Source organism: Camellia sinensis, chromosome 5, assembly GCF_055761805.1.
Source record: "Camellia sinensis isolate YWXY chromosome 5, ASM5576180v1, whole genome shotgun sequence".
In the NCBI taxonomy this organism is placed as follows: domain Eukaryota; kingdom Viridiplantae; phylum Streptophyta; class Magnoliopsida; order Ericales; family Theaceae; genus Camellia; species Camellia sinensis.
The window spans coordinates 208,508,360-208,534,828 of record NC_138965.1 but is presented as its reverse complement, the minus strand read 5'-3'; the positions used below and the strand labels follow the sequence as shown (position 1 = coordinate 208,534,828).

The 26,469-nt window shown below is 32.7% G+C and overlaps 2 protein-coding genes across 6 annotated transcripts; both read left to right on the top strand.

The window, feature by feature from the left end:
* Positions 1 to 3,220: 3,220 nt before the first annotated feature.
* On the top strand, positions 3,221 to 8,272 carry LOC114322653 (uncharacterized). 4 transcript variants are annotated; one of them, XM_082871364.1, is made up of 5 exons: positions 3,227 to 3,441; positions 3,586 to 3,747; positions 3,842 to 3,922; positions 6,198 to 6,321; positions 6,477 to 6,812. In XM_082871364.1, exons 1-5 carry the CDS (start codon positions 3,311 to 3,313, stop codon positions 6,501 to 6,503), a joined length of 525 nt encoding a protein of 174 aa, XP_082727490.1. In that variant the 5' UTR covers positions 3,227 to 3,310; the 3' UTR covers positions 6,504 to 6,812. The 4 variants fall into 4 exon arrangements, with proteins under 4 accessions (XP_082727492.1, XP_082727490.1, XP_082727491.1 ...); XM_082871365.1 differs by lacking the exon at positions 6,477 to 6,812 and adding an exon at positions 7,921 to 8,272 and having other exon boundaries at positions 3,228 to 3,441; XM_082871363.1 differs by having other exon boundaries at positions 3,231 to 3,441; positions 6,463 to 6,812.
* Positions 8,273 to 19,822: 11,550 nt separating this feature from the next.
* LOC114322654 (nucleobase-ascorbate transporter 6) lies at positions 19,823 to 25,021 on the top strand. Of its 2 annotated transcripts, XM_028270003.2 has the most exons (15): positions 19,852 to 20,072; positions 20,173 to 20,350; positions 20,943 to 21,040; positions 21,177 to 21,353; positions 21,444 to 21,544; positions 21,728 to 21,803; positions 21,944 to 22,003; positions 22,121 to 22,305; positions 22,475 to 22,571; positions 22,863 to 22,949; positions 23,184 to 23,242; positions 23,627 to 23,718; positions 23,824 to 23,901; positions 24,002 to 24,162; positions 24,646 to 25,021. In XM_028270003.2, exons 2-15 carry the CDS (start codon positions 20,227 to 20,229, stop codon positions 24,862 to 24,864), a joined length of 1,614 nt encoding a protein of 537 aa, XP_028125804.1. In that variant the 5' UTR covers positions 19,852 to 20,072; positions 20,173 to 20,226; the 3' UTR covers positions 24,865 to 25,021. The 2 variants fall into 2 exon arrangements, with proteins under 2 accessions (XP_028125805.1, XP_028125804.1); XM_028270004.2 differs by having other exon boundaries at positions 19,823 to 20,350.
* Positions 25,022 to 26,469: the final 1,448 nt, after the last annotated feature.

Below are 26,469 nucleotides of genomic sequence, written 5' to 3'. Positions count from 1 at the left end.
GAGGAAATGCCATGGGTCTTGAAGATTTGAAGCTCAAACTATACAAGTTCTATGAACTTTCATAACACTATAAAACTTGAACCTTTTGCATGAAAAATTTAGTTTTGATTTGAAGTTATAACTTTGTTTAAAGCTAAATATGTGAAGTTCAATATGTTCATGAAAGGTTTTGGGTCTTGAATTACATGAAAATGGAGTTGGAATTGAAAATTTGAGACTTCAAAAATGAGGCAAATTTTTGAACCAAACAAACCTAGAACCGCACGTGCGGCCTAGGGTGCTACATGTGCAGAAAACAGGATTGAAAATTGGTGTGCAGGCTGCTTGGATTCGCACGTGCGGATTGGGCATCTAGCACGTGCGGTTTTGGTCAGGCCCCTGATTTGTTTTCGCTCCATTTTTCTACTTTCTGGGCTACTGTTTGCATAGTTTTAAAGTGTTTTTCATATGCATTTGCATCTCATGAACACGAATGAAATAGAGAACGAAAGAACGAACCGAACGAGTGAACAACGAATAGAAACTAATCAAGTAAACAATAAACTGAATAGAACTGACTGAACGATTGAACCGTGTATTGAATTGTTGTGCTTGAATTTGTTTGTTAGGTTGGATGCCACATCTTTAGTGTATCTTTAGCACGTGTTTCAGGGAGCCTACTGTGAGTGACACTATTGTAAAGTTATGTTCCATTCTAATTATTTTCTGATTGATATGAATGTATTGTTTTACTGAAATGATAATATTTATTGATGGATGATTGTCCTATTTTCTGAACTGCACTCGTGGCATCTATAGCATATTATTATTGCTATTGTTATTATTATTGTTAAAGAGATCTTTGTCAGTTCTAATTCTTGGAACTATTGTTATTGTACTGATGACCATCAAATGATTGTTCGGTCTTTAAAACCTATTGATTGTTTTGCTATTGGATGTATCACGTATGACTATTATGAATCGAAATGATTGATAAGATATAACACATTGATTGAGAAATTGATCTATTGATGAATTGACTGTTTTAATTATTGTAAAGACATCATTCTAACCCCTTTATACAGTTGTTATTATTCACTGGACTCTAACTCATTATTTATTATATATATGTAGGTGATCGAGCACCGGATTAGAATTAGCGGCGTCGACTCGAAACCTGTTTTTGTCAAGCCAACTACTGTGCCTCATTGCGAGGTTTCGAACTATTGCATGTCAGGACTTATTAGGTGATTCAGGTTCACCTTTGTAACATTGTGTTTAAGAAATAAGAATGTTTATTGAGTTTTGTTAACTGTTTTTGGCAATGGAATTTAATTCCCTAACTTTTGTTTTGTCTTGTATATATGCGTTTTATGGACATAAGTGTTTGTGTATATAATTATGTATATAAAAGTTTATTTCTATTTAGGTTTTCACAGCTCGTTGGACGATGTATGTTATTATTGATTAGCTTTCGCTAGTCCATTTATATTGTATTATTGTCATTATTGTTAAACTGGCCTTTAGTAATCACGGATTACTAGTTGGTTAGGACGCTAAGTGCCGTTTTGGCAACTTAAACAAAAAGCTGTGTTTTGTGAATTCATCAAAAATGCCAAACCATGCAAAAACGCTAAAAATCCCATTTGGGAAGACCCAAAAAAGCAACTCAGCCATTTACCAAACTACCCTTTGGAACATTGTAATTAATTAATTCAAAAATCAAAAAGTAAGGATATTTTGGTTATTTTAGAGTGATGTGACACTTTTAAAAAATATTAAATCAAAAATCAAAAAAGCCAGCTTTTTATCAACTTCCCAAATCACTTTCAAAAAAGTCAAAAAGCTTGGTAAAAAGTCAAAAGCCAGTTTTTTACGAATTTCCCAAAACACCCCTAAATCTATAGAGGCGGATTTGGATCGTAACAGACATTATTTTAATTATACCTCATGAGTTCTTTAGTTATTTCTCATATTGTATTTAGTTATGACAATTTTTTAAAGTTATAATTTAAAAAATTAAAATTATATATATATATATATATATTTTAATTATAAGATCCACAACCCACATAAAAATTTTAAAAGTACAATTCTTAGACCATCTTTACTTCTTTTTTTTTTTTTTTCATGAAACTCCAACTATAACTTCAAACCTATATTAAATTAAAGATGTCTTTAATTTTTCATCAAATTAAAGATATTTTCAATATTACAGGTATATCGGATGATGGATCGGTTTGTTCGTTTGGTGATTTGATGAAAATTAAAAATTTCCATTTCAATGCTGGGTAGGGGTGGGCGCGGGTCAGTTGCGGCCACGAAACCTCTAATTCGCCATTCGTCCGCCAGATTGGCAGATTGGAGAAAATCAATCCGCATCCGTCCGCCAATCCGGCGGATGTGGATTGAGCGGATTGGCGGTTTGGCGGATGGATGCGAATCGGTTTGGTGGTTTAAAAGTTTATAAATTTTCAACATAATTCAACTTTGCACTTCCCAAAAAAAAAAAGAAAAAAAAAAGAAAGTATTACAATCAATGACTTAAAAAAATATTACAATCATTGTATGCCTCATCTAAAGTAAGAAAGTTTCAAACTTTAGAATATCATAATCACCGCATGCCTCATCCACATAAAGTATTACAATCTGTGGTTCTTAAAATATAAAAACAATTCAAACCACCAAAACCATAAATATAGCAGTAGTAGAGATTGTATGTCTCTGTATTGTTACATCTATATCTGTTTTTGAAAACAAAAATCAACCAGCATATATCATATTTTCTATTTATTATTTATTATTTTTAGAGATAGATTTAAAAACTAAAAAATATAGATAAATAATATATTTATTTTTTTCAATTCAAAAAAAATATTCAAGTTGAAAACTTTTTTTCAACAGAATATTTAAACTCTTTTTTAATTGAAAACACAAACAGAATATTTAAACAAACTAAAAACACAAAGTTTTATAAATTATTAGGGGTGCTGGCGGTTTGACGGTTCAGTTGTGGCCAAAGGAATCTCAAATCCGCCATCCGTCCGCCAGATTGACGGATTGGAGAAAATCAATCAGCAATCGTCCGCTCGTCATCACACATCCGTCCAAAATTCAACGGATCGATTTGATTCGATCGATTTTGACAGATCGATATATCCGCTGCTCACCCCTAATGCTGGGTCTCTAAAGCTTTTAGGCAAATTTTAACTCAAAATTTGATTTAAAAAAAAGTAAGAAAAAATAAAAAGCGAGTAAGGGTTGCACATGTTCTTACTTACCAAGCACAGAACAGTTGTGATTGAGTAAACACAGAGCGAGAGACAGCGCCATGGATTCGATCATCGGCGGAGGCGACGAAATAACAGTGGGATGCATTCTCTCAATCAAAACCACACTTGGAGAAGAGCTCGAAGGCCAAGTCATGTCCTTCGATCCACACTCCAACATACTTGTTTTTCATATCCTTCTCTCTCTCTCTCTCTCTCTCTCTCACTTTACATATCTGATTCCTTGCTTAAACCCTTGAATCAATTGTCGAATTATCTATGTATGCACTGCCAATTTGAATTCTTTAACACTCTGTGGGTGTGTTTGATCGGCACAAGAGGGCATTCAATCGGTATCGGGACCGCGAAACATTAGGCTTTTGAAGTGCAATTTCATAAGGGATATTACTTACTTGGGTCGAGCTGAAGACCCTTTTGATTTCAAGAAATGGGACATCGATCTCAATATCCTCCAAGCTCGTGAAGAGTCTGCGATTAGGTGACCCAAAAGGCTCACTTCTTGATTTTCTTGATTATTTTCTTTGTAATCGTTTTGTGTTGGGTTTGATTGATGTGTTGGAATGAAATTGCAGGCAAGCAGAGACAGAAGCTGAGAGGATTGGTGTGGGTGTTACTGAACAAGCCCAGGACGTATTCGACGCATTGTCTAAGACGTAATTCCTTTTCCCCTTTTCTTTATTTGTTGTTTTGTCTAATGCCCATTTGATTTCTTTGAGCTTCAATATTTTAATTACTCAATTTAGTGCATATGATGTTGTTTATTCTCAGTGAATCATACTATTTAAAAGACCATCAAGATTTATACTTTCTTTTATTGGAATTACCGTTTTATGTTGTCAATTCTATGCAGTAGTTAGTATTGTTCCCTGTCAAGTCAAGAAATCCCTGCCCCACCTGTTCTCTAGACACTGTAAATATCTTTTTATAATGATGCTTGATTTGGGTTCTTTGATTTGATTTATCATAGATCATATAATTTAAGCCCATGTATGGGTTTCAAGTCTCCCCTGTTCTTGTTGCATCTTTATTCATGTTGTTCAAACTTTTCACATATGCAATTGAAATTGTGGGATGTTAATGGTGTGATGTCCTCAATCCTTTTTATTTGGATGCTCAAGTGGAATTTGGATCATTCCAAAAACTTGGGGATCTGACTACAAGAAGACAAGTTTTCTTGATACAGTATTGCTTTGGTATCTTTTGCCTCTATTTTCTTTTTGTGATTTTGAAAGAAAAAAAGTTTGTGGCACTGAATAATTTTTATTTTTGATCAATGAATGTCAGATGTTATTTGTTAGATTAGCACTGTGGAGGAGTTGAATCCCCAACTTCACCCTTGCAAGCACCTAAGTGCTGCACTCATGCCACAAGGCCATTGGCATGGCACTTAATTTTTGTGATGATAATAGATAAGATAGAGTTGGAAATACTCTTTATTCACCAAAGCTATCTTTCTTGTGTGACCAACACTAAGTCCTTCAATGATACAGAGCTATGAAGCATGGACACGCCAAAATGGAAGTCGTGGCAGTGTCGGATACGGAGACACGGCGGGGACACAGGGACATGTACATTTGGCGTGTCCCCTTAATTTAATTTATTTTTTTGCAAGGGACATGAGGGGGACACACGTGTCCAAATCTGGACACGCCATGGGACACGGTCGGTGTGCGTGTGTGAAGAGTAAACGAAAGAGAAAAGGTGTACAAACCTAGTCGGCGACTTCAATTTGGTCGACTTCCATCGTAAGCCTCGCCCTCTCTCTGGCTCTCGCATGACATCGATCTCGAGCCAATCGACCTCCATCCAGTCTATTTCGATTAGCGATAGCCCTTCAACTTCGACAATCCAATCCACTTCGACTAGCTATAGCCCCCTTCGACGATCCAGAGCCCTTCGACTTCTCAGAGCTTTCTCTCTTGTCTTCACCTTCTCAGAGCTTTTTCTCTCTCCCTCGCGATCACGATCACGATCGCGATCGATCACTCTCTCTCTCTCTCTCTCTCTCTCTCTCTCTCTCGTCTCATCGATCTTCTTGATTCATATATATATATATATAACTATTATATAATAACTATTATTATTATATATTAAATAATAGTTGTATATTATATAACATATAATATACTTATAAGATAATAAATAATTCATATTATAAGATAATATATACTTATACATATTAATAAAAATAAATAAAATAAACACATGTATGTAAAATAAAATAAAAAATTAATTGAAACACATTATTTAAAAAATATAATAAATAAATAAAATAATTAATGTGTATTAAAATAAAAAAATTAAAAAATTTGCCGTGTCCCCTGCCATGTCCACGACCCTATTTTTTAGAAATTGCTGTGTCCCGTGTCCGTGCTTCATGTACAGAGTCAAATCCTATTAAGAGGTTCAATGCCATAGTTCAACAACTCTCATTCTTTACATTTCTTCCTAGCCACTTGGCCTGTAGTAAGTATCTGTTCACTGCTTTAGGTATCAGTAGCACTATGGCTTTTAACCTAAACAGCACCTGCAACTTAGTAAGGCATTAGGTTACTAGTATAGAGAGGGCTTCTCGATTTAGCTCCCATCTTTTTCTGAAATTAATTTTATAATTTCATAAACTTGAAAATGAATAGAACCTGCTAAATCTGAGTTAAATTTAGACATGAACCATTGGAATTTTACTACTGAAAGAGCTTAGTTAAGTTTTACTTGGATGGTTATGCCTTGATAAGTGGAGATGACTGCTTCCTAGTTCTTCATCATTTAACGAAACTGCTGGGTTCATCTTAATTGCATTAAAGTTGTGTCCTGAATGTTTCTTTGTGATATACCTTGTAGCCTCCAGATCTAATTTGTAATTCTGCAAAAAGTTATGGTCTCCCGTGATAAGTAACTATGTTTCTGCAATTGATGGTCTGTGATCAGCCTTCCAGTGCGCTGGGAAAAGACTGTCATTGTTGTGATGAATGAAGTGCGTGTTGGTAGTCCATATCTTCCCGAATCTGTTACTGGAGGAACTCCTGCTGCCAACATCCGAGTGAGGAAAGTGGTAAGACACTCTAGAGATAGTAGAATTTGATTATGATGAAAGTTTGATAACATATTTTTTTATTTATTTTTCCAATGCATTTATATCTTCTTCTTCTTCCTCTTCTTCTTCTTCTTCTTTTTTCTCCCTACTGCTATTTAGCTTGAACGTGTAAGGAAGAAGATGCAAACTCGGGGTGGTAGTCAGTGATGGTTTCACCTTTGCATAGTAAGATTCAAGGGAAAAGCGCTTTTGAGTGTTACTGCTGTGAGGTATTACTGATGAAGATGATGGCTATTTTGCTTGTACCAAATAACAACACAGGAAAATATATATTGTCCATTGTCAGAAATTTTAAGCTTAGATTAATGAAGAATTTTGATTTCCATATATTGTGTGGACCATTCTTTGTTGTACTGCCTCTAGCTGATATTTTAGTCATATTTTGCTACCAAGTTGAGTTCATTAAGGCGGTTGTTTTGGGTTATATAAAGATCAGGTACAATTTTACTTGTGGTGTGGTTGTATATTTCAAATTTCATGGCTGCCATTTGCAAATTAATGAGCTGTTCTTTTTGTAATAATCTTGGTGGCTTGCCTAATCAGAGTGAATGGACATGTAAATTACAGAATGAACTAAAATTCTGGTTGTCGACCTGCAAATTACAGAAATAATCCTATTGGACGTATATGAACTATTATTCCAATAAAATCAATCTAAATTTATGGAGTTGTCACTTTTTCAAATTCAAGGATGTGATAAGATGCTCATAGCCCTCTTTTGATGATAAAAAATGAATAAGGTATGTTTCAAATGGAAGGGAAAAAAAATATTTATTATTATTATTTTTTTGGAGTAAACAACGGAGTCCATTAAAGTCGATGGGAGGAGATTGAGAGGTGGTGGATACTCCATCATTCATCCAATTTGCTTGAAAGAGATTAATAGCTTTATGCCATGATTCTTTTTGGTTGTCCTTACACTTTGGTTTTAAAAGTAGAATGCGGGAAGAAGTAGAGGTTGTTTAAATTGATGCAAGACCAACAAGTGTAGGTTAGTAGTGAAGGCTTGTACTTTTCTTATGTTAATTGTTTTTCTTTTGTCAATTCCTCTTCGAATTCTAGAGGTTATCATATTATCTAAGACAACTCTAGTTTTTGGTTAGGAAGAGGAAACATATACCTAGAGTGAGAACAATTGTTAGAGAGATGAGGAAACTCCCAACCATAAGCGACTATAAATCAAGCGATTGCGTTGTTTGTTTAAATATACAGATATCACCTTAAATATACAATGGTCCAAAAGTCTCGTACACTTACGTGAACAAGAGTAAACAAGGAAACACATACAAAGAATTCAAACACTCCACAAAGGAGTGACATTTCCTCAACTTCCGTTTTATGCGGAAATGAGAAGCTGGACAGTGTGTAACATGTTTAGGAAATGAAGGTATGTGAAACAATGATGTTGGGACAATATAGGTACAGGAACAATTACATGCGGTGTTAGAAGTAGAATAGATTGAGGACAAGATGAAGGAAAGTATTCTAAGATGATTTGGTCATGTGCATTGAAAGCCAACTAATGCAACAATAACACAAGCTGTGTTCTGGATGCAGTTGGAGACGAGGTGATCACATGAGGAAAACAAAGAAGAATGTGACTCTGGATATCAACAAAATACACGGTGACCTATGCTCCAATGGAGGATAAGGCCCTTGGTGGATCACCCATTTTGTTGGATTTTACATCATTATTGAGTACTGTCAGGTAGATGATTTTATCTTGAACAAGTCAACTAGGTATCAACATTCAATTATAAGAAGCTAGAGTTGGATTATTCTCGGTCTTCCAGTGTTGTTCTTCCTATGCCATTGTCTGATATTTTAGAGTGGAAACATTTGTTTGTGACATGTTTGAAGAAGATATTGCTTAATGTTACTTTCCTTGATGATTGGAGACCGGAGGAAATTATTTCTTGCTGTCTGCTGAACTGGACAAATCATAGGTTGATAGGCCCAAAAACTGTTTGAAGTTGAAAGAGGATAGGTAAAAATTGAAAAACCTACATTCTTCGATCATAGTAGCTCTATTTTAGAAGGTGAAGAAGAATCAAATAAGTACCTCCCTTTCCTTTCATAATCTTTGGTACTGCACCTACTTCAGAGGGCTAATATTCCATCTGCATTATCTTAATTCTATTTTGTGTTTATGTTTTATTTATTTTTCTGTTTGGAGGGAGGGGTTAGTTAACTATGGTATTGCAACTCGAATTGGTTAACATCTCATGCACACTACTAATGAATTCGGACCTGACTTTTGTTGAGCTGACATAGAGGTTTGGACAATATATTTTGACCTATAAGTGCTGAGAGACCTAAACAACAGAAATGAAATCTGATTCCCAGAGAAACAAAATTAGTGGGTATGTAATTGTCTTCTGATTGCTTCATTTGCTTACTGGAAGCAGCAATATTTGAATTGCATTCTTTGACTGCTTTTAAATTGAACTACTGAGCAAGGGAATATTTGGGGTACTGAAGATTCTTAATTGATTTTGCTGTTGTTACAGTGGGAAAAAGTAATTGATCCCACCCCTTTGCCCCACATTTGTGATTGTTTCTTTGTTTCAATTCTGTGTTCTTAGAGTTTTCTTTATTGATTAATATTGAACTTCTAGGTCCATACCATATTCAATGAGGCATACACTTTTTATGGTTTGTTGCTGGAATTTGAAGCATTACTTTGATGAAAGTAAAATTTATTTCAATTTGGATTTGTGCATTGTCCATCTAAATTAAAGGTTTACCGTTGCTACTTTTGAGGGTAATTTAGTTTCACCCTGAACCTCAAAAGACGAGCAACTTTTTTGTTTCCTCACTATTTTCTTGTCCATGGAATGTTTTTGGGCTTTTGATTTGATTGGAGAATCTATAGAAGTGTTGACTATGCCAAATTCAAACAAAAACAGAATTGACTATGGACTTTAATGGAGCTAGAGAATGATGACCTATGTTTGACATTCTTCAAACTTTCTGTATTTGATCTTTGATTAATCTAGGACTTTGCCAAGAGCCTTATTAAGCTTGTCAGTAGCATTCTTGTTTCATGTTTTGTTGATGACTTGTTCAAGTTTGGCTCACTACAGTCACTTGGCTCAACATATTTGTTGCAATATTGCTTTTTTAAAGTTCTTTGAATGCTAAATTTCCATTTTCCGTTGTACCTAAAAAAAGAATGCTAAATTTCATGCAACCTTATCTAACATACTTCGGTATGAAAGGAGCTAACTATACACCGCCTTAGATTCAGTGGTTTCTGATTTGTTTTAGTTTAATAAAGATGGTCTACTGATTGAGCTTGTCTGAAGTTGTATGTTTCAAATCTGTTTAGATTGAGCTTGTCTGAAGCTGTTTGTTTGTTTTCTCTTTGTATTCTCAGTATTCTTGCAAGTACAGAAATTTGCTGTTTTGAATGTGAAAAGTGTGGGTGTGTTTCTCACTCGGACTTCAGTAACCCTTTTATCACTGGACTGGAGAAATCCTTAGGCTTGAAAATCAGATGCAACCCTACATTACAGAAAGTGTGAGCTTAAACTAATTCAAAATGGTTTAAAGTGCTGTGTTTGGTTTGGTAGAAATTCGCATTTTTTGGTGTTTGATACATAGAAAACCAAAGTCCATGGAAAATTAGGTTATTTGGACAAAAAATATTTTTCACTTTTAAAATGTGAAAATTATTTTTGAAGTGTTGTTGATGCCACCATACTAGTATTGTCACCGCTACCATCTCTAACATGTCTACTACTACAACCACTGTCGCCATTGCATACACCACAACCACCACCACCAAAACTAATACAATCACTATCAGATTAATTTCAAGGTTGCAATCGAACATAGGAAAATATTTTCTAAGAATATCATAATGGATTTCGTAAAATATTTTTTGCTGAAACAAATGGAATATAAATTTCTATTTGTAAAAAGATGATAATCTTTCAATTGGAGCTATAGCTCAGTGGACTAGAACAATTTCGCCTCAATACGAGGTAAATGGTTCAAGTATTCTTCCCAATTTTGGTCTTGAAAACGTCTCTATCCTTATTTTTCAATAATCAATTTTTTTTTTTAATTTGTGTTAATTATTTTATTTTATAAATTATAAAAATAATTTGTACCAAATATTTTGAGACAAACTCACAAAGGCCCCGTTTGTTTGAGAGATGTGGAGGGGACTTATAATCTCTTGATATTAGTAAAGGCCTTGGAAAGGGGATTGGGAAGGAGGAGGTAGAGACGGTATTAGAAAAATAGTGAGGGGATTAGAAAGTTTTTTATTTTTTTTATTTTTTATATATTAGGAATTTTTTTAAAAATATTAATGTTTAATTTTTTATATTTTTTTATTTGTTTTATTATTTTATATAAAAATAATTTAACAATTCCTACACTAATAATTATCATCAAAATAAATACAATTTTACTTAATCCCTTCACTATTAATTCATTCACTATTAATCTTTTCTATTTTACCTCTAAAAATAAACGGAAAACTTGTAATACATAGCACTAATGCAAGTCAACGCCGGCCATCGCTCTACATGGGGTCACTTCCTTCTGGGTTTGGTAAATTGGTGTCACTTTTTCCATTCTTGACTTCTTTCTATTTATTCATCTTTTTCACTTTATTTTTCCCCATAACTTCAAAATAATTGGCTCCAAACTGCAGTGGGACCTAAAATTGAATCAGAAATTTTGGGATTTAGCCCATTGGGGTTGAAGCATGACCCATGTGCCAAACTGATCTTTTTATGTGAGATCAACATCTTTGATCAAAATACAAGCAATATTGCTAAATTTAGGGTTTAGGGTCAATACCGATATCTTGTCACTAATATATTGGTATGAGGCATATAGGGTAAGATTTATTGAATGACACATTGGTTCCGTTTAGTGTAATTGTTAAAATAGATTATAGATTATGACTTTAATCAGAAATTATTAATCTATTTGATGCAATTATTGGATTATAGATTTAAGTTACTAAGTAGTATTTGTTAAATAAGCTGTGAAGCAACTTTTTCAATTAATTTTTATTTTTTGTTATTCACTACTTGTCTACATTTCTCATAAAAAATAATAACAATAATCCACAGTTCCTTTGGGTCTTTTTCTATTTTTAAAAAAATAAAAAATAAAAAAATCTAAGAGTATAACCGTAAATTATTTCCACAACAGAAGTTGATAATCAAAAGCAAAGGGTGAGTACCTTCTCAGAATCAGCTTTTTTGAGTTAAAATAAGCTATTAGAATAAGAAGTTGTTTGAAATAAATTTAACCAAACAGTCCAAAATAATTTTTTTGAAGCTAAAAGTTATAAGTTGACTCAAAAAGCCCAAACAAACACCCCTATTAGATGTTAAAAGCACCCTATAAAAAGTGAACATTTTTAATAAAATATTTTGATGATATATAAAAGTCTTTTGAGAAGCTGGTAAAAAGTCAGCTTCCAATTTTTTATCAATTTTAAGTCACATCACCTCTCACATAACTTACTTATAAAAAGATAAATAAACTAAAAAAATTAAAAAATTAACTTTTTGCCAACTTTTCAAAACTCCCATAATAATTTAGTGCACGCACAATAATTTACTGAACGTGTGGTGCACGCACTCAATTATTAAAAATATTACATAAATAATTTAACATGATACTTTAAAAATATTATCGAAAGACTGAGGCTTTGTTTGGAAATGCACTAAACAAGTGCATTTATTTGGATTGTATTATATTTTTTATTTTTTTATGCATTTTTTTGTTTGTAAAAAGTCACAAAAAATGCACTTAGCAAATTCTAAGCACTCGTTTGGCAAGAAAGTTAGAGGGGCTACCAGGTTAAAATACTCACAAAAGATAAAATAATTTAAAAAATTAATAAAGTAAAATGTTATATTTAAATCATAATCATTTTTTTTTCCATAAAAGTTAAAAATGTCAAAAAAACTTATCCTAAATAATTTTTTTTAATTCCAAACTAAAATAATTAAAAAATCAAAAAAATTTAACTTACATCCAAACGAAGCTCAGATAACTTAAAAGAAACTATATAACAATAATGGGGCATCAAATTCTTCCCAGTTGCGGACTGTGAGCTTTGACGTCCGACATGTCACAGACTCATAGTACACTGCAAAAAAGTTTGGACCAGTGAACAACACGTGTTGGTAGACACTACCTTAATTAATAGCGTTCGGATCTTCTAAAGTTTTTTTTCCTTGAAGTGATATCTAGAGTGGTTCAATGTGGTGCGACACCTGTCCCACTTGAGTAACCAAGGGCTGAGATCAATTCCTCTTAATGAAATTAAAAAAAAAAAAAAAATCTTCCTTCAGTTTCAATTTCAGTTTCAGTTTCAGTTTTAAAACGAAACTGTAAGTGAGAGAGGGAGGAGGAGGAAGAGGAAGAGGAGGAGGATGAGAGAAAGGAGGGGTTGAGCAGGAAACCAAGAGTTTGCCACCAAGCTTTTCATTTTTCCGTGGATTTGATTTCAATTTTTCAAATTTGGGTTTGATGTCAAACAAATTGATGACTCAATTTATTTTTGTTTGAAACATAAAATGAAAAGCAATTAATCTGGCCCCTTTCCACCTCTCTCTCTTCTTCCTCTTCCTTCTTCTTTCCTTCTCATGCCGCCGGCCAGCCGCCGCTCCTCTTCTCGCCTCCAACTTAGCTAACAATTCTCACTTTTGAAGGAACTGTATATCAAGAGATCACTTGAGGGTTTTCCTGTCCCAAAAAATCTCCGAGAAAAAAGCTGCAATAATCCCCACCACCATCATCAACAATTAGCAATCTCTTCAGAGAGAGAGAGAGAGAATTAAAAAAAAATTCAAAATTGAAGAACACCCATTTCACCACTGGGTTGGAATCTAGGTAGTAGTTTGGCTTCTGCTATGGATTGTCAGTCACAACTGAGGTTTGGGACAGGTTTAAAGGTGGAACAATGGCTGGCTTCTTCTTACTAGGCAGCGGCGGAGGAGGAGGAAGAGGAACGAGAAACAACCACCAACAAAGTAGAGATCAGCAGTGGAACAATGGCTGGCTTCTTCTTCTTCCTTTTTTTTTTTTTTTTTCCAAATTACTCACCAAAACGATGTCGTTTTGGTGAGATTTAATTTCCACCGTTGGATGAATCACTCTAGAGATCACTTGAGGGTTTTTACTCTAGAGGATCCGGACGCTAATTAATAATGTTCAAATAATCACATTGCTTATATACTTTGTAAACTTTTGCTAATGTGTGCCCCAACACATGTTAACATACCTTAAAAAGATTAACAAATTTAATAAATTTGTTATTAATAGAATGCTAACATATCACATAATAAATTTTTTTAAAAATACAAAAGTATAAATTAAATTATCAATTATTTTATTAACTATTTCCATGTGTGCAGAACTCATATGTGTAGGTTTTACACATGTTAGTAATTGATAAAATAATTAATAATTTAATTTATAACTTTAGCAAAGCTCATAAGTGATGTTTTGGAAAGTTGGTAAAAAATTAATTTTTTGATTTTTTTAATAACTTTTTTGGCAAAAAACTAGATTCTTTTTGATAAAAAAGCTAAAAAAAATCAAAAAATTGGCTTTTTTAACCTCTTCCCAAAGTGCCCCTATATATCGAATTAACATCTTATCAAATAAAAAACTAATTACCTCATTTATAAATACATTTATTAGATTTACTTAATTTATAGATTGTCCTTGTAATTATGAAAATTATATCATGTTTCTTTAAGTTTTTAATCACATAACAAATAACCTCTTTAAGTAATAAATCATTAAGTCAATTAATCATTTTAATTATATTAAAAATATATTTTAATTAACAGTTTAGACAATTTTATTGTTGTATAGGAGAGTAGTTAAATTTTTTTTCTGTTAATTTTGTTAAATAAAATATTCTGATAAGAGAGTATTTATAATTTCTAAAATCACAGAGGATATATTTTAAATAAGGGGACTTACATGTAGATTCTAACAAGTAGGGCTGCAAATGAACCGAGCTGTTCGTGAACAAGATCGGCTCGGCTTGTTAAGGGCTCGGCTCGTTTAGTAAACGAGCTGAGCTCGAGCTCGCATGTGTTCGGCTCGTTAGACTCGGCTCGTTTATTTTTATTTAAATTATATAATACATATATTATTTATATATTAAATAATATATAAATACATTATTTATATATTAAAAATATATAAATATATATATAAATAATAATATAAATACATTTTATATATATTAAATAATATAAATAATATTTTTTATTTAAATATTTATATTTAAATAATATTTAAATAGTATAAATAATATTAAAAAAAATTTATAGAGCCGAGCTCGAGTTTTATTAAAATTAACGAGCCGAGCCGAGCTCGGGCCCAGTTCCTTATCGAGCCGAGCTCGAACTCAATAAATGAGCTCGATAAGTAAACGAGCTGAGCTCGAGCTCAGCAAAGCTCGGCTCGGCTCGGTTCGTTTGCAGCCTCACTAACAAGCAATGGCGAAGCCACATGGGAACTAAGGGGGTCACATGCCCCGTGGGGTTTTCATTTTTTTTTTTACATATATATATATAAATAAAATTTTGAACAAAAATAATATTTAGAATAAAATATCAAGGTCATTTTTAAATTTATGAAAACAATAGTGATTGTTTTATCGAAAATAAAGTGACGACAACAAATTATATTTTTATGTATGAAAATTTCGTGAAAAAATCTCAATATAAAGTTAATATCCATCATTATTGATATGAAAATATAACTAATCTAACTACATATATGTAAAAATTACTAGAGTGTTAGTTATATTTGCATGTGGAGTTCACTCTTCATATGTTACTTTACTATTGGTTGGTAATATCATATATCAACAATGACGTGATATCACTATTATATGAAATTTTTACTCAAATTTTGTAAAAATTTGATTTATCTGACCATTATATAATTTATTTTATGACTTAAATATATGACATTTTTACATTGTCCATGATACATTAGTTACATGCAATACTTTTTTTTTTCGATTTTACTCGAAGTTAATTGTAAAATTTTATGTGAAATACTTTTGTAACAATTTATTTAATTTTTTGTACTTAATATTAATTCAAAAATTATTATTATCTCCTTATTGTTGGTTTTGAAAAAAATAAAAATAAAAAAAGCTGTAATTAATAAATGCCCCTCATGATTTAATTTCTTAGCTTTGCCACTGCTAATAGGTGGACTTATTATCTAATAGGTTTCATGATAATTGATGGAGTTTTTCATCAAACAGTATTAAAAAATGTCACAAATTTTTAATTTTTAGCGACAGTTTAAAAATTTTGTCACAAAAATATCATTAAATATAAGTTTTAGCGACAGTTTAAAAAAATATCACAAAAAAGTCATTAATTTTCAATTTCCAGTGATAGTTTTAAAAATTCATCACAGAAAAGTCTCTCTAAGGTCTCGTTTGTCAATTATATATTTTACTCAGAAAGCTAAAAAATCATTATAAATTATCACATCATTCTCTCTTTTTTTTGCACATTTTGTCATAAAAAGTTAAAAAATTACTAAAATAGCATATTTTCAAATGAGGCCAGTTGTAAGTTTTATCAACAATTTATAAATATCATAACAAAAAAAAGTCACTAATTGTCAATTTTTAGCATCATATGTAAAAATCGTTACAAAAAAATTATTTTTAACGTCAATTTTACTAGGACTTATTTTCAATAATACTTGATGAGAATTAAGTCTAACTATTAAGACTTATTAACGATTTATCTTTTTAAATAAACTTTAAAAAGTGTATTTATAATTTAAGAAAAATTAGTCTAAGGTCCCTCTTCTATTTTTAGTAATGGGAGAGATCCAAAATATTATTTTATAATGTCTAACGTCCCTCAACTCTACACCTATATATTATAGAAAAATTTGACTCTCTCAAACCAAATCTCATTTCTCTCTCTGTCTTCCCTATTTCGTCTCTCTCTCTCTCTCTCTCTATAAATCCAAACCTCCTAAAATCTTTTTTCTAAAAACTAATCGGAATCGGAATCGAAATCGAAATCCAAACCCAAATCCAAAACCAAATTCAGAGTCGAAATCGCATTCTCCCTTTTTTTCACCTTCAAGACACTGGAATCGATCAAGCTTCAACTCTCTCTTCTTAATCCGTAGCTCGAGACATCTTAGCGAGCTTGTCAAGGGCTAGCGATGGCTTGTTGAAGGAGAAGAAGAAAGGGTTGTTGAAAAATCCGAGAGAGCTGTGGCAAAGATACGTTGACTAGCTCTATTAACACAAGGATTTGGGGTTGTATTTGGATGTGAGCCAAATCAGATTCACAAACGAGTTCGTGGAGGAGATGGAGCCCAAGTTTCAAGCGGCTTTCAAAGCCACGGAAGAGCTTGAAAATGGATCGATTGCGAATCCTAATGAGGGGCAAATGGTTGGGCATTATTGGCTTTGAAACCCTAAGCTTGCTCTAAAGTCTATCCTGTGGTTGTAGATTGAGAACATGCTTGAAGCTGTGTGCAAGTTCGCTGACGATGTCATCAATGGTAAGGTCTGTTTTTTTTGCTCAAATTATGGACTTTTTTTTTGGTAGACAATTGATGAGAATGCTTAATTGAGTGTGTTTGTTGGAGCATATTTGTTATGTTGTAATTCTATTGCAATTCATCAAAAGAGAGTGAGTGAGCAGACTCCGTTTGTGGACTTCGGTTTTTAGCCAGGGATAGAACTAGGAGAAGACTTATGTGAAGGTCTTTGCTTTGTTCAAATTTCTCTGGTATTGGATTTCCTTTGCATTAGCGATTTTTTCAACAAAATTGAAATTTCTCTGGAGAGAAACAGGGAATTTCTCTTTGTTTGCTTTGTACTTTTCAACTCCAAATTGATTGTTCTTATTGTATTTATGGTTTAGACTTTGAATTTTGTCTACATCAGCGATTTTTTCAATAAAATCGAAATTTCTGTAGAGAGAAACAGAGAATTTCTCTTGTAGGTCTCTGGTTGTTCAAATTTCTTTGGTATTGGATTTTCTCTGCATTAGCAATTTTTTTCAACAAAATCAAAATTTCTCTAGAGAGAAACAGAGAATTTCTCTGGGTTTGATTTGTACTTTTCAACTCCAAATTGGTTGTTCTTATTGCATTTATGGTCCTGACATTGGATTTTCTTTGCATTAGCGATTTTTTTAACAAAATTGAAATTTCTCTGGAGAGAAACAGAGAATTTCTCTAGTAAGTCTCTGGTTGTTTAAATTTCTCTGGTATTGGATTTTCTCTGCATTAGTGATTTTTTCAACAAAATCGAAATTTCTCTGGAGAGAAACAGAGAATTTATTTGGGTTGGAAAGAATTTCTGTGGATAAAATTTCTTTGGAAAGTTCAGAGAAATTTGTTGGATGAAGTTTATTTGGATCAATTTGAAGGATCTTAGATATTATGAAAATATTAAATATCCTTTGTGTTATAAAATCTTAATACTAGGGACCTTAAAAAAAAAACTTATCATTTATTTTATTTATTTATTTATTTTGTCTATTTTATTTCCTATATTTATAATTTATCCTTATTTTTATTATTCCTTTATTCCTAAACTATCGTTAAATAGGAGAGAGCATCCTTCTTTTTCCACTTTAGAGAAGGTAAATGATGCCCTCTGCATATGCTCAGAGGAGAAGTTATAGTTTGCTTCAGGACAAATTCAAATGGTGTTCCAATATGTATTTTATTGGTTAAAATAGTAAGTTTCAAGACTTTTTATCTCTTGTAAGGCGATAACATAACAAATGTCATGATTTATATAATATGAAATAATGCTCCTAAATCACTAAATAACTTCTCCAACTTGCGTTTCTTGGGTGGGTGACCTAGCTAGTGATTATTTCCACCTATTTTGTCTTTGAACTCCTCCTTATGCTGTGTTTGGTTGAGGGATTTGAGGAGGGATTTGGAAAGGGAAATGGAAAAAGTAGGTGAAATGTGAAAAAAATATACTTACATTTCACATAGTTTCACACACTTTTTCCCTTTCCCTTTCCAAATCTCTCCCCAAATCCCCCAACCAAACACAGCATTAATCTCTCAACTGGATGTCGCTTTGGATCCCCATTCTCAAAATTGAGCTATTATACTTTATTAAAATTATTCATTTTATTATATACTCATATTTTAAATTTGACTCTACAATTTTAAATTTGCTCGCCATAAAAATAAAATATTCATTCAACCATATATTTTGTCGATGGAGTAAGATGAAAATGTGTAATTCTACATAATTACACTTTTGTAATTCAAGTATAGAAAAGGAGAAAAGTAGGATCATATAAACTCTAAAATAGGCTAATAAAATGTCAAATTTAAATCATAATTATTTTACTTTTTCTTTCACAACCATCACATCACATTTAAACCAAAAAAAAATCAAAAATTATTTCTAAACATAGCTAATTTAACCTGGTTAAATTAACCAAAAAATAACCCTCAAATATATTATATATAAAATTAGGTTGTTAATTGTCTTTCCAAAAACGTTTTGTAAATTTAATGATGAAAAAAAAAAAAAAAAAAAAGGCGCACAACATATTTGAATTGTCTTGCAAGAAACCAAAGGACAAAGAGGATGGGCTGTGTCGATTATCCTTTAGTTTCTCTCTCTTTAAAACTTTTTTATAAAAACCTCATTGTATCAAATATTTGTACATAGTGAGAAACAACAAATGGCAATAAAATTACACTATTTTCTCTCTGTTTCCATTGATTACTTGGAAGTACGAAAGCAGAGTACCTAAATTAGCATATACAACATATATATATATATATATATTGACGTGTTTGTATAATCAATGAATTAATCGAATTAACTAATCAAAATTAGTTTCAGGCATTACGTATTTAACCGATGCAAAAGTCTCAATAACGTTTACCAAAAAAAAAAAAAAAGTCTCAATAACGGTCGGACTATAGTAAAAAGTCAGAGCATATATTTTGAAGTGTGTAGAAGTAAAAAGATTGACAAAGGTGAAAGTAGAGATGCCTTTGAACTTTATCTTTACTTGAGAGAAGAAAAAGAAGGTGCAGAGTGTATAGTGTAGAACCCAAATAATTAATTAACTTGTTAATAAAGAGATTCTTTTGAAGGACTAGAGGCACATAGGATAGGGGTATTTTGCTTTATAAAACATAATTTATAAATATGTAATTTTTTTTATACTTATTTTTAATCATAACTTAGTGTTCCGGTTTAAAGTGAAAGACTAAAAAACAACCAGATCGTTTTATATAAAAATTTTGCATAAATATTATACTTGTAGATTCTTATTTTTTATTTATTTCGTATCTTATTCATTCCATGTATCAGCATTGTATTAAAAATAAATAAAGAAAGAACTTATTATACAAGTTTTATATTGAATCATAAAAGGAAAATTATAAATAAAATACAATAAAAAAATGTGATAATTGTAAGATTATTATTCTCTCTTTTTTGGTTTGTATTTGCTTTTGCCCTTTTTCTTTTGCTTCTCTTGATTTTCTAGAAGTGGGCTTTGGGTAGTGATACATCCCTACATCATTGCTCTCCATTGCTTCTTCAATAAACTTCTGAGAAAAGTTCCACTCCTCATCATTTTGGCTCATATAGCTCATTAATACATACCTACAGCAAATAAATACATTCTTCTTACAATACAGCTGAGAATGTTAGGGTGGTAAGGATGTTTTTTGGGGAGTGAGATTTTCTGGTTTTTAGTGACAAATTCTTAATACAGATATTCATCTTCAGAGATTTGGGATTTGGGTTTTGTGCAGAGTTTTGGGTACTGAGAGAGAAAGGAAGAAAAAAACAGGGGACGAGAAAAAACCATGGCCGCCGGTGGTGGTGGAGGAGGAGCTGCGCCGCCGCCAAAGCAGGACGAGTTGCAGCCACATCCAGTCAAAGACCAGCTTCCCAACATATCTTTCTGCATTACCAGTCCTCCCCCTTGGCGTCAGTTTCTCTCATTTTCTCTTTCAAATTTTTTTTACATATATATAGTTGTATCTACACATTCCCTTCTTGAAATCACTGGTTTCATAGCTTTTATATACATTTTGTTCAACTATGAATCTCATTTGAAACTAACCCACAAAACCTTTATGATTTGTGGGTTGTGTTTGTTTCATTCCCCTGTTTTATTGACATGTACATGTGTGTATATTTATACATTCAATTCTTTGGAACCCGTATTCTGTATAAGTGCCTAAGTGAATTGTAACTAACCTATTTATTAGTTTTGTTTCTCTTCATGGAGAAAATCTCGTATGTTTTTTGCTGCCATTGGTAGGCTTGTAAAACCCTATTGAATACAATCAATATATTCAATTTTTTTTAAAATTTTTTTGTAATAATTCTTGAGCCCGCATTTGTCTTTCATCAGTAAAATTTAGTAAAAGCCTATTTGCCTTTTTCTGGGTTTTGTTCTTGAACCTCTATTTGTCTTTCATCAGTAATTTTATTTTATTTATTTATTTGTGTTTTTTTTTTTTTTTTTTTTTTTTTTTTTTTTTTTTCTGAATTGTGGGTTTGTTTTTGAATGCAGCTGAGGCCATACTACTTGGGTTCCAGCACTATCTTGTGATGCTTGGCACAACGGTTCTGATTCCCTCCAATCTGGTTCCCCAGATGGGAGGAGGAAATGTAAGACTTTTGACAATAACAACAGCAGTTCCACAAACAATTCTTCAAATTTCATTTTTTGTTGTAATGGATTTCGGTTCAAATAATTAGCTGTTTTTCATCAATCGAATTGGTAATCAATTGTTGGCCTAATCAGGTAGAGAAAGCGAAGGTGATTCAGACACTGCTGTTTGTTGCTGGCTTGAACACATTGACTCAGACATTTTTTGGAACCCGATTACCTGCTGTGATTGGAGGGTCTTACACCTTTGTGCCTACAACACTTTCGATTATCTTGGCTGGTCGATATAATGACATTTTAAATCCTCAGGAGGTTGCTTGATAAGTCCCATTGACTTCCACATATTACTTCATGTTTATTACATTTACGCAAGTTTGATATTTTTCTGTGATGATTTTGCAGAAATTTGAGAAAATAATGCGAGGTATCCAGGGAGCCCTTATTGTTGCGTCAACTCTTCAGATTGTCATCGGTTTTAGTGGCCTTTGGCGTAATGTTGCCAGGTTGGTCAAAACCTTCATATGAAATTCTAGTAATTGCCCAATTCATAAAATGTCATATCATAGCTAAATTGGACCAAGAAACAATCAAAACCCACTTACGGAATCTTCTTATCATGGTTTCATGTAATGTCCTGGTAATTATCTCAGATACTTTATGGTTTTTATTTTTTATTTTTTTTGTAGGTTCGTGTGTCCTCTATCTGTTGTTCCTTTGGTAGCCCTGTCTGGCTTTGGGCTATATGAGTTTGGTTTTCCTCTGGTATGCATCTATGTGATTCCTTTTGAATGAACAAAGTTTAGTAGGGCACACATTGACAAGACCCTCAGTCTATTACCTTTTCTCTTCATTATTGCATGTTTATCATTGTTGGTTTTTGATTTTTGCATTCGAATGTGAAGCTTACGAGATGCGTGGAAATTGGACTGCCCCAGCTTATCTTTCTAGTAATATTTTCACAGGTGATGGTCTTACTTTCAATTTGGTGTTTTGTACTGTCATCAGCAAGTTTTTTTGAACTGTCACATGTGATCTCAACTCATGTGCTATTGTTAATGCTGTCAATGCTTTTTATGCAGTATATACCTCATTTAATGAAAGGAGATAAACAAATCTTTGATCGCTTTGCTGTTATATTCTCAATTGCTATTGTTTGGATCTATGCTCACCTACTCACTGTGGGCGGTGCGTATAAGAACACACCAACAAAAACTCAAACAAGTTGCCGAACAGACCGTGCAGGAATTATAGGCGCTGCTCCATGGTAATTAATTTTTTTCTCTTTAATTCAGATTCAGAGATTAGCATCTCCTTTACGATGTTTTATGTAGACATGAATTACAGTTAATTTAAGATATTCTCCTAGGTTGGGAGGATGTGGTGGGGTATCGTTTTTGTTCATTTTTTAATTTTGTAGTGCATGTTGGGTGCAGGATAAGTGTTCCATATCCATTTCAATGGGGAGCTCCCACATTTGATGCTGGAGAAGCTTTCGCTATGATGGCGGCTTCATTTGTTGCTCTTGTAGAGGTTTGTTGACAGGCTTTTACTCCTGTGATTGTAAAATACAGCCCGAGTACATAATTGAATGTTTGGATTGCTTCTCATAACTTCATATACTAGTCATTTTCTAGTGAAGATTTCTATTCTTTATCCAATCTCTTTTCGTGCTGTTAGTCTAGGGGTAGAATTTTTAGTTATGGGAATGAAATCTTTTATCAAAGTTCATACGGGCATTTTTCACCTCTTCAGAGGTGGTAGTTTTTCAGTGATGTGAATGAAGTTTTACTCTTTTCGTACATAATTTTACATTTTTTACAGTCTACTGGTGCCTTCTATGCTGTGTCGAGTTATGCTGGTGCAACTCCAGTGCCACCTTCTGTTCTCAGTCGCGGTGTTGGTTGGCAGGTAATTGGACTAACGATTGCTCATCCTCTATTTTTGCCTTGTTAACACTTCCTAATACCGGCATTAAAACATTAAAAGAAAATATTCGGTAGGTTTTCACCTTTAATTTGTTGCAGTTTTGTAAACTTTGTTCAATTTTTCTCACCAAGAATATTAATTACAATACTGGGTAATTCTTACCTTCCTACATAGGTTCTAATTTGATTATCTTTTCTTTCGCTTTTCCTGTTCTAGGGAGTGGGCATATTGTTCTCCGGAATATTTGGAACTGGGAATGGATCATCAGTATCCGTGTAAGATTCTTGTACAGAAAACCAATGTACTTGGAAACATTTTGCCTGTTTTGTTTTGTTTTCCTTTTCTGTTTTCTCTTTACATTTTTTGAAATTTAAACACTTGTTTGGCAAACTGTTCTCGAAAACTGTTCTAGGAAAAATGTTCTAAAAACAACCAATTTTATAGGAAAAAACTAAAGAGTTGTGTTGATTTCTTGGAAACTGTTCTCATCATACAAAAATGAAAATGATTAGCATTTTCAAACTTTTGTCGTTTTTGTTTCCAAAAACGCAAAAGATGAAAAAGAAAAGGGAAACACTACCTAACAGGAAAATTGTATCCGTCACGTAGTGAATTCCTATAGTAGATTAACTTGAGAACCTTGTTTGTTTCCTCAACAGTGAAAATGCCGGTTTGCTCGCATTGACACGTGTTGGCAGCAGAAGAGTAGTTCAGATTTCTGCTGGTTTCATGATATTCTTTTCCATACTTGGTAACTTATTCACATCCCAGGAATTCCAAAAAATGCACAAAATTTGAGTAGTTCTCTTTCTCTACCTAGCTTAGTTTATTTGTTTAACATACATGGCTTTTTCAGGGAAATTTGGAGCTATTTTTGCTTCAATTCCACCTCCAATTGTTGCAGCTTTGTATTGTCTTTTCTTTGCCTACGTAGGTAAGTTTTACAAGCCATGATGTCGGCTTCTTTTTTTTTTTTTTGAATGAATCTATTAAAGTGCAACAAATTTTATTTCCTTAAAACCATGAGTGGACAGGTGCTGGAGGTCTCAGTTTCCTACAGTTTTGCAATTTGAACAGCTTCAGAACAAAGTTTGTACTCGGATTCTCAATTTTCATGGGCTTATCAATTCCACAGTATTTCAACGAGTACACATCTGTTAATGGTTATGGTCCTGTCCACACCAGAGCAAGATGGGTATTTCCCTCGAACTTATCTGGCCTGTTTAGTTGTGTTTGTGTTTTTTATTTTTTGTTTTGTGAGTTCTTGAAAACAAAAGCTATAAAAAGTTAAAAACTCTCCTGGTTTTTATTTTTGTGCTATATTTTTGGAAAATTCAAAATTCACTTTTTGGTATTCTTAAAAAAGAATTGTTTTCAGAATATATATATATATAAATATATATTTTTTCAGTTTTTGGACACGGTTGAGCACAGATTTCATCACACCATTTCGAGGCTGTAGAATCACCGGAGGCCCCTTTTTTTCATTTGGGGGTTTCTCAGGGCCTACTTCCTTCCCGTAAGAAATGGGGGGCCATGTTTTCGTGCCACTTTTGGGCTCATGTTTCAATGTACCATTTCGATGAGATATCAAACACGATTATCATATTCCTACGTTAGAATTACTCTCTATCTTGATTTTCCCCCTACCTAAGATCATGACTTGCGATTTTGGCAGTTCAATGATATGATCAATGTGCCTTTGTCATCAGAGCCATTCATTGCTGGCTTGTTGGCAATGTTCCTAGATGTCACATTGCACCGGAGAGACAGCTCGACTAGGAAGGACAGGGGAATGCATTGGTGGGACAGGTTCCGGTCATTCAAGACTGACACGAGGAGCGAAGAGTTCTATAGGCTGCCCTTAAACCTCAACAAGTTCTTCCCATCGGTGTAATTGTTTTTGGTTTGTATTTGCTCTTCAGTACTCTCATATCTTTCTGTTTCTTTTGTTTTTGTTTTTTTTTTTTCTTATTTGGAACAACAAAGCAGTATAGATGAATCTGTTCTTTTTCCCCCCTCTATATTATTTAGAATAATTAAATCCTACACAATCTTTGGTGCTTTGTGCTTTGAATGAGAGAGAGAGAGAGAGAGAGAGAGAGAGAGAATTTTTAGGGCAATGAACACTGCATCCACTTGATTACATGAGTATCAATACCATGCTTGGTTAACTTTAAAAAGTTAAAGCAACATTCCCTCTTGAAAAGGAGTTTAGAGTCTTTTTCTTTTGGATATTAAACTAATTTTAATGTATGTGTATGACAGTTTATTATATGCGAAGCTCTCTCTTGTTTTTGTAAAGAATAATAGAAAACAAAAACTTTAGGCTGTGCTTGGATTAGGAGATTGGTGAACTAACTGGTCACCCCTCTAGTTCAAGTATTGGCCCCCTTTTTCATTGCTTAAGTTTCACCTTGATGGGAATTTCTTCACTTTACGCAATGCCGAGCACCTAGGGAGGGAAGGATCCCGACCATAGTAAGCCTTCGTTTAGCAATGACTTTTTTAGTTAGCTTTTTAATTTTTTTGACTTTTTTAGTCTGAGATTTTTTTAGTCGTTTAGTATTTTTGTTTGGTTTTTTTGACTTTTTGGCTTTGAAATGGTGTATTTTTTTTTTTTTGTCTTTTTGCTTATTTTGTCATTTTGTGATTTTTTAATTTTTTTTTTTTTTTTTTTTTGTACTTATTTAGCCTAAAAAGAAAACCAAACACCACCTAAGTAAGAAATAAAGGTTATATTGACAAGCGCTCATTGTTCCCTTTCAAATCATTTTTTTGCCCGTTGTTGGAAACATAGGGCTTTCTTCTAGTATTTAGAATTTTGTTGGATTTGGAAACCTTATAAATCCCTGCTCAAAGCCAAGTTTCTAAAAAATACCATAATAATTTAAAGAGTATGTTTCAAACTTTAATTTTTTTTTCTAATTTATTAAAATGTCTTGCTAACGACCGCTGATTCGCCATTCGTTAAGTAGCAAACAATGTTAACAAAAAGTTCAAATTTTAAAATATATTTTTATTACACATTTTACAACTCTTTTTGCATGTATACCAACATTAGGTCGAAAGTTAGAATTTTCCTTCACTATACCACAAGAATTTTGAGTGAATCATTTTGAAAAGGAAAATTTTAAAATTTTTAAGTAAAATCAAACTTACATTTTATTTACAGGTTTATTTTTAAATTTTTTTTCCACAAGTCTCTTCATGTTGGAATTGGACAAAAGCTTATAAACTTGCAAAAAAGTAATGGGCTTTAGTCATTTTCAGTTGGGCCTAGCATTGGGTCCTAGCCAGATTTTGTGGTGCATGGAATTTTAACCCATGTCCATTTATAGCTAAACCAAAGCCTTTTATTTTGACTACAAACTATAAAGTCTATAGTATAAACCATGTAGTACCAAAAAATCTTATTTCCCCAGTTTAAATAAATAAAAAAAAATAATCTTAATTCAATCCGTGTTTTTTATTTTATTTTAGAAAACGTATTTAATATTTT

What these genes read in the sequence shown, in the direction of transcription:
- LOC114322653 (XM_082871363.1), top strand. Translation starts at nt 3,311, where the DNA reads ATGGATTCGATCATCGGCGGAGGCGACGAAATAACAGTGGGATGCATT. An exon ending in CGTGAAGAGTCTGCGATTAG is followed by an intron (nt 3,748 to 3,841) that starts GTGACCCAAAAG and finishes ATGAAATTGCAG; the next exon opens with GCAAGCAGAGACAGAAGCTG. An exon ending in ACATCCGAGTGAGGAAAGTG is followed by an intron (nt 6,322 to 6,462) that starts GTAAGACACTCT and finishes ACTGCTATTTAG; the next exon opens with CTTGAACGTGTAAGGAAGAA.
- LOC114322654 (XM_028270004.2), top strand. Translation starts at nt 20,227, where the DNA reads ATGGCCGCCGGTGGTGGTGGAGGAGGAGCTGCGCCGCCGCCAAAGCAG. An exon ending in CCCAGATGGGAGGAGGAAAT is followed by an intron (nt 21,041 to 21,176) that starts GTAAGACTTTTG and finishes TGGCCTAATCAG; the next exon opens with GTAGAGAAAGCGAAGGTGAT. An exon ending in ACATTTTAAATCCTCAGGAG is followed by an intron (nt 21,354 to 21,443) that starts GTTGCTTGATAA and finishes ATGATTTTGCAG; the next exon opens with AAATTTGAGAAAATAATGCG.